This window comes from Monodon monoceros, unplaced genomic scaffold (genome assembly GCF_005190385.1).
Source record: "Monodon monoceros isolate NGI ecotype Baffin Bay Population unplaced genomic scaffold, NGI_Narwhal_1 Super_Scaffold_13, whole genome shotgun sequence".
In the NCBI taxonomy this organism is placed as follows: domain Eukaryota; kingdom Metazoa; phylum Chordata; class Mammalia; order Artiodactyla; family Monodontidae; genus Monodon; species Monodon monoceros.
In genome coordinates, this window is record NW_021703769.1 from 48,854,836 (window position 1) to 48,861,599 (window position 6,764).

At 60.9% G+C, this 6,764-nt stretch overlaps 1 protein-coding gene across 2 annotated transcripts; it reads right to left on the reverse strand.

Annotated features, from left to right (window-relative positions):
• Positions 1–1,466: 1,466 nt before the first annotated feature.
• FBXL16 (F-box and leucine rich repeat protein 16) lies at positions 1,467–6,315 on the reverse strand. Of its 2 annotated transcripts, XM_029219400.1 has the most exons (5): positions 5,568–6,315; positions 4,326–4,834; positions 3,870–3,954; positions 3,492–3,555; positions 1,467–3,216 (listed from the first exon to the last, which is right to left on the reverse strand). In XM_029219400.1, the coding sequence occupies exons 1-5, from the start codon at positions 6,288–6,290 to the stop codon at positions 3,068–3,070; spliced, it is 1,530 nt and encodes a 509-aa protein (XP_029075233.1). In that variant the 5' UTR covers positions 6,291–6,315; the 3' UTR covers positions 1,467–3,067. The 2 variants fall into 2 exon arrangements, with proteins under 2 accessions (XP_029075233.1, XP_029075232.1); XM_029219399.1 differs by lacking the exons at positions 1,467–3,216; positions 3,492–3,555 and having other exon boundaries at positions 3,811–4,834.
• Between the last annotated feature and the right edge of the window lie 449 nt (positions 6,316–6,764).

Here is a 6,764-nt window from a genome sequence, read left to right on the forward strand (position 1 = left end):
GCGGGCCTCTCACTGTTGTGGCTTCTCCCTTTGCGGAGCACAGGCTCTGGACGCGCAGGCTCAGCGGCCATGGCTCACGGGCCCAGCCGCTCCGTGGCATGTGGGATCTTCCCGGACCGGGGCACGAACCCGTGTCCCCTGCATCGGCAGGCGGACTCTCAACCACTGCGCCACCAGGGAAGCCCCTATTGCAGTATTTTAATACTAGTGCTCATCTCTGCCCCAAGGTCCATCAGCAAGTCCAGGCATCCCTAAACTAGTCCTGAATCCCTCCATCGTCTCCGCCTCCTTTCTCGCCCTCCCCGGGACCCCAAGAGCAGCCTTCTAACGGCTCTCCCTGGGTTCCTCGTTTCCCCTGATCTGAACCCCGCACAGCAGTCAGGTACCACTCTTTGGCCTTAGGTCCCCCATAAGTCCCCACCGCGCTGTGAGTAAATCCCAAACTCCCGGCCTCTTCCTCTCTCTGCGCACCTCCAGCCACGGCGGCTTCTAGCCCTTCTTCCAGCTGGGCAAGCTCTTCCCTGCCTCGTGGCCATCGCACGTTTTCGCCCGCTGTCCTTTCCAGAAGGCTTCTCCTTCTCCTTCAGAGTTCAGCTTACATGTCACGTTCTTGGAGGCCTTCCCTGGCCACCCCATCTAACGTGGCCTCTCCACTGTCACCTCCACAGCGCTTGTCACAACCCATTCCTTTGTATACTGGTTGTCATCTGTTGCACATGAGTGTGAACTCAACCAGGCAGAGATCACATCTGTCTCTGTCTCCAAGAGCTCGAGTGCCTGACCCGACCTGTTCACACAAGCGACTCGGCTCAATCAGTGACTCTGTGAGCCTGCCTTTCTCTCCTGGGTATGAGCCCTGGTTTGTCCGTGCTGCACTGTGTGATCTTTTAGGACAGCGGTCCCCAACCTTTTTGGTACCAGGGACCGGTTTCGTGGAAGACAATTTTTCCACGGACGTGGGGCGGGGGTGGCTGGGGAGGTTCAGGCGGTAATGTGAGCGATGGTTCAGGTGGTAATGCAATCGATGGGGAGCGGCAGAGGAAGCTTCGCTTGCTCGCCTGCCGCTCACCTTCTGCTGTGCAGCCGGGGCTGGGGGGGGGTGGGTGTTGTGGACCCGTTTTAGGATATCCCTGACCCATTCCTATCCTTAGTTACCCTGTGCCTGAAACAGGCCTCATTTTTGCCCTTCTGGAAGGATGGGCTAGATCCTAGATATTTTGGAGGGAACGTTATGTGTAATGATTTTAGTGTCTCTCCCCCTCTGAAGCAGTGAGAGGTTAGGGACCTTCTGTTGGTCGCTGCTGGGTTTCCAGTCTGGCACAGTGTTACCAGCCTCTGCACGTTTGTTGAAAGAACCAGTAAGTCTGATGAGTTGAGAGGTGCACAAAAATTCAGACTTGGGCCACTCAGGACAGATACACCTTCCCCCCACCATGGCGTCATGACCTAAAACCAATTCAGACATGTGTTTTTACAACTTTTTTAATATATATTTTTATAAACAGGTCACGTGATAAAATAACACAAGAAACACTTACCAAATATAAGGTTATATCTTCCGCATATACAGGAGAATGAGGTCGTATGTACAATAAGAAAATGATTTTAGGGGTTGGTTGGTTTTGTTTTCCTCTCTCCCCCTAATTTTTCCTCCTACAGTCGTTGGAAATATCACAGCTTCAGTTGCATTAATACTTTGGACAAATGGACAGCTGCCCCTCCCCACTAGGGAGCTGTGGGGAGGAGGGGCTGAAGAAACTGGCTCCTGACCACCTCAGCCCTGGAGCCTCTGGCCAGCGCTCCAGGGGCAGGGAAATCTTTGGGCTGTTGAACTGTTTCTCTTCAACAGCATCTCTCGCTCGCTCTTTCTCTCTCTCTCTCTCACTCTCTGGCTCTCTGGAAACTGGTTACTCTCTTCCAACCGGATGGGGGGTGGGGGGAGTGTCCCAAGATTGGATGTGGGTGCTGTATATCCTGGGGCTCAAGGTTGGGATGGAAAGGGGTCCCAGCCCCCTCCTCAGTAATTGCCAAGATGTGCCAGCACCCCCGGGACCTCCCAATATCTTGGGATTGGACAGAACACGGTGAACCCATGTGGGCAAGTAGAAGTTTGGGAAGCTGGGGAGTGGTGTGAGGCTAGAAAGGAGCTCTCCCTCCTTTGGCCACTGGAAGATCGGAGCCGCTGGGTGGGGCCCCCTTTCCCAGCTTCCACCTGATGGATACCTGCCCTGGGTGAAGTGTGATGCTGAGGGGCCTGGGCCCAGCTGGCTACAGGGGCTGCGGGGCAGGGTCCAGCCAGGACTGCTCCCAAGGCCTGCAGGCCCAGATGGTCGCTCCAGCTTCAGGTCTCTCAAGGTAGCTCTACCACCCCTGGGTTGAGGTGGACTGGAGCCAGCTGGGCTAATGTTGATTATGGCAGGGTCACTGTCAGCCCAGCGGTCCCTCTCCTAATCCAATTCTGCCCTAGCCTGGCCAGGGCCCAAGGACCTTAGGCCTGTGTATGGGGGTGGGGCGAGCACGGCCTGTCTCACACAGCGGCAAAGAAGAGGGGAGGTCGCTGGGGTCAGGCTGGTATGAGGTGGGGGAAGGGCGGGTGGGACTTGGGCTCCTGGGCGGGCCATGGCTTTGGCGGCGGCCTGTTTCCCCTCGCACCCCTCGGAGGGCTCCAGGCGCGGTGCAGTGGAAAATGCGGGAAGCCCTGGGGTCTCTTCCGGGCCCCTGTGTCTTGAGGGGACCCAGCTCCCCTCAATCCCCCTGGGCCCTGCCAGGGGTTGCGGGGACAGCGGGGAGACAGAGCGGGGTGTGGCGGAGAAGGCGGTAGGGGCGGCCGTCTGGCGAGCTCAAAGCGCCCGCAGGACCGAGCCCCAGCCCCCCGCACCCAGCGGGCGGGCAAAGGATGGCTGCGGCTGTGGCGTGGTGGAGGGCGGGCGTGCAGTTGCGGGTGCGAGGGGCATGCACAAATTCCCCGAGCGTGCGTGCGTGCGCGGGGCTGGCCCGCCCACCGCCCTCCCTGCTCGAGGCGGGGCCGGGAGGAGAGCGAGGGGCCGAGAGGCGGGGAGGCCCTGCGCTACTCGACGACGAGGCAGCGGGGCAGGTGCTGCGAAAAGTACTTGAAGAGCTCGGGGGTAGCCCCAGGGCAGTTGGTCAGCTCCAGCTCCTCCAGCTCCTGCAGCTGCACCAGGCCCGACAGCCCGGTGGCGGTCAGCAGCGGGCAGCCTGCGTCGGGCGGGAGGCGGGGCGGCGGCTGAGTGGGCGCGGCCCGAGGGCTCCGGGGGGCGGGGCTGGGGGAGGGAGCTCGGGGGCCGGGCAGGACCAGGCCGGGCTAAACTTTGCCCGGCGTCTCCGCCTTCTGACTGGGACTTGGGACGCAGCGAGTCAGCACCAGATATGGGTCTGCACAGGGGACCCGGCAGGACTGGCGGAGTCGGACTAATGGGGGTGGGTGGTCACTGCCCAGGAGGACGGCGTGTGTGTGTGTGGGGGGGTCTCACCTGCCAGAGACAAGAGACGCAAACTCCTCATGGCCAGGAGGTGCTTCAGCCCGAAGTCCTGCACCTGGGCGGGAAGGCGGGGCGAGTTAACTATTTCCGTTCGCGCCCCGAGGGAGCCCCACTCCTGGGGTCAGGCCATAGGGGTCAGGGGGTGGGTTCAAAACGGGGGTTCTCAGTTCCCCACGGAGTCGGTGAGGCCCTGCGGACTCTTTGCACTTCGCTTACGTCGGCCGCTTGGGTGTGGAGGGATCCCAGACTTCATTACAGGATCTGAGCGGGCCGGGTGCAGGCCAGCGGCTTGTCTGGGTGGAGGCTTTCCCCGTGCCCCCCACCTCCCCTGCCTACTCCCCAATCTCTGGAGTCATGGAGGGCTGATACCTGGCAGCACCATCGCAGGTAGAGGCTGCGAAGGGACGACATGGTGGACAAATAGCTGAGGCCTGTGTCCGTAATGCGTACACACCTGTGGTCGCAACAGAAGGAGGCTGCCCACCTTCAAAACACCCGACCCCTTCCTCCTTTTCCCGAAGTGTCCCGGTCGTGAACTCCCCTCCTGCCCCAACATGCCCCGCCCTTTCCATAGCCCCGCCCCACCAGGCTCCGCCCCCACCTGACCCCTCGGTGGTATTCCCTACTGGCGGGACATAGCTCAGCCCTGCTCTCGTGTTATAGCCCACACTAGGCAGGCCTCTTATGAGGGCCCCGCCCCCCCCTTGCTGCAGCCCTACTCTAGCTATAGGCCTGTCCACTAGTCCACTAGGCTCCCTGCTTAGAGGTCCGGCAGGCCTCGCCCAGCCCTGCCCTCCAAGGCCCCGGGGTGGGGGACGCGCACACCTGTCCAGCACGAGCTCCTCCAGGCGGTGCAGGTCGCAGGCCACGTACTCGAGCGCCATGTCGGTGATGCGTGGGCACCACGAGAGGTCGAGGCTGCGTAGCTTGCGCAGGTTCTCGGCCACAAGCTCGACACCATCGTCGGTGACCTTGGAGCAGCCAGAGAGGCTGAGTGCAGTGAGGTTGGGCAGGCTGTGCACCACGTTGACCACGCCGTGGTTGGTGATCTCCCAGCAGGAGAGCAGGCGCAGCGTGTGCGTGCTGTGGCCCTGGCGTGCCGTGAAGTAGGCCAGTGCTGTGTCCGTCACGTGGTAGGCCTGCAAGCTCAGCTCAGCCAGGTTGGGCAGCAGCTGAGAGATAGCCGCGATGGCGTCGTCGGCCACGTTGATGCAGTCGCTCACACTCAGCGAGGTGATGCGCGCGCTCAGGCTGGACCACAGCCCAGCTTCGGTGAAGTCGTTGCAGCCTGACAGCTCGAGGCGCACCACACCCTGCATCTGCTCCAGCATCACCTGAGGGCGGGCAGGCGCGGGGTCAGGAGGCCCCGACCTCCCCCTCGCCAGGGTGCAACCCTACCACGTCTCCCCTAGACACGCCCCTTCCCCCAGGGCATGGTGAGGATGGTAGGAGACAGAGCAGAAGGAGCCCACCGAGGGGCAGGAAGCTGTGTTTTTAAGCATGTATATGGTGTAAACATGCATCAAGCTGTATTCTGACAAGTGCACTTTACAGTGTGTTCGTTACACTTGAACAACATCTAAAAGAGGAGGCAGAGCACAGGGGGCCTGGGAGTCCAGGGCCTGGCCAGAGCAGGTGCTCAGAGCCATAGGTGTTAATGATGTGATGTTAAGAGTCCAGGTCCCGGGGAAGGGGCTGCCTCCACAGCTGCTCCTCTGACCTTTGCCCCTGTTTCTCCCACCTCCTCCAGCATCCTCCCTACCCAATGTGAGCTTCTTGGGCATGCATGGCCTCGCATTTAATTGACTGCTTTGCTGTTGCTGTCTTGAAATTCTTAGTCATCTTTGAACAAGGAACCCGAATTTTCATTTTGGTCCCCCAAATTATGTAGCCAGTCCTGCTCCCCCCACCCCAGAGCTACACTCCTCCTCAGGACACCGACCCCACCCTCAGCTGCTTTGCTGCTTGTGTGCCCAAGCTTCTTCCTACTCCCCCCACATGTGCCGAGTGGCTGCTGCCTGGCCCTGCCCCCCATCCCTGCCCTTCTGGGCCAGTGGTGGTGCGCACCTCCAGGCCGGCATCAGTGATGGTGGAGCGCTTGAGGCTCATGGCCTTGACACCCTTCTTGGAGAGGGCATAGTTGTCGATGAACTCACAGATGTCCAGGTCGGAGACACCGACCAGGCAGAAACCCTCAAAGCCACGTGCTGCGAAGCCCTGCAGGTTCACGAACTCCTTCTCACCTCCAGGCAGAACTGTGTAGAGCTCCTTGGCATGCAGCACAGGCGTGAGGCCCGCCCAGAACTTGGGCTGGTAGAGCACACGCCTCCAGGCCTTGCACACCTGGGCCAGCACGCACCTCTCGCAAGCTGAGAAGTACCAGAAGAGGCCATTGAGGATCTTCTCGTCTGTGGCCAGTGGCGGCCGCTCTACTGGGGGCCCGGGCACTGGGGCTAAGGCTGGTCCACCAAGGGGGAGCCCTGCCTGGGGGCACAGGCCCCCGGCCAGAGCAGCCCGGGGCGGTGGGGCAGCCAGGCTGGGTGGTGGGAGGGTGGGCGGGGGTGGCTGGCAGGGGCGGTTCTTGGCAGCCGGCGTGCCCTTGGTGATGCTGGCTGTGCCCAGGCCGTTCGGCTGGCCTGGCAGCTTCACCAGGCCATTGCGAGGCAAGCATGGAGGCTTGGGGTCGCCGTCGACGCCCGGGCTCGACATCTTCCTCGCTCGGTCTGCAGACAGGGTCCAGGAGAGAGGGTAGTGAGTCTGCTGCCAGGGCAGAACTGGACTCCTTTCCATCCATGGGCGTCCCCTCCCATGCCATTCCCAGAACCACCCAACAGAAAGGATCTGAGTGTAAGTCCCTCCCTCCCTGACTGAGCAGTTACAGGAAGGCAGGGCTGGTCATGACCACGACACTCCTTGAGCACCTACTGTATGCACTGAGCTCAACCTCCACCCACTCACAGAGCTTTTCGATACCTAGGTACTATGGCTCCCATTTTACAGATGACAGAGCAGAGATGGAGGGACATCCGCCCATGACTGCTTCCTTTACCTTTGCTGCTCACCATCAATGTCTGCCAGGCCTGCCTCTGCTGGACAGGGGCTGGGGAACTGAGGGTTTGGGGCATTCTCTGGCCACTCCTCTATGGGGTGCCAGCGTAGCTGTCTGGAGTGGTTTGAGTAAGCCATCTGAGACTCACATACCGGCCTCTGAGAATCTCAGTGGCTACAGGAGGTTCTGTGGCTCAGAATCTACCCAGAGAAAGG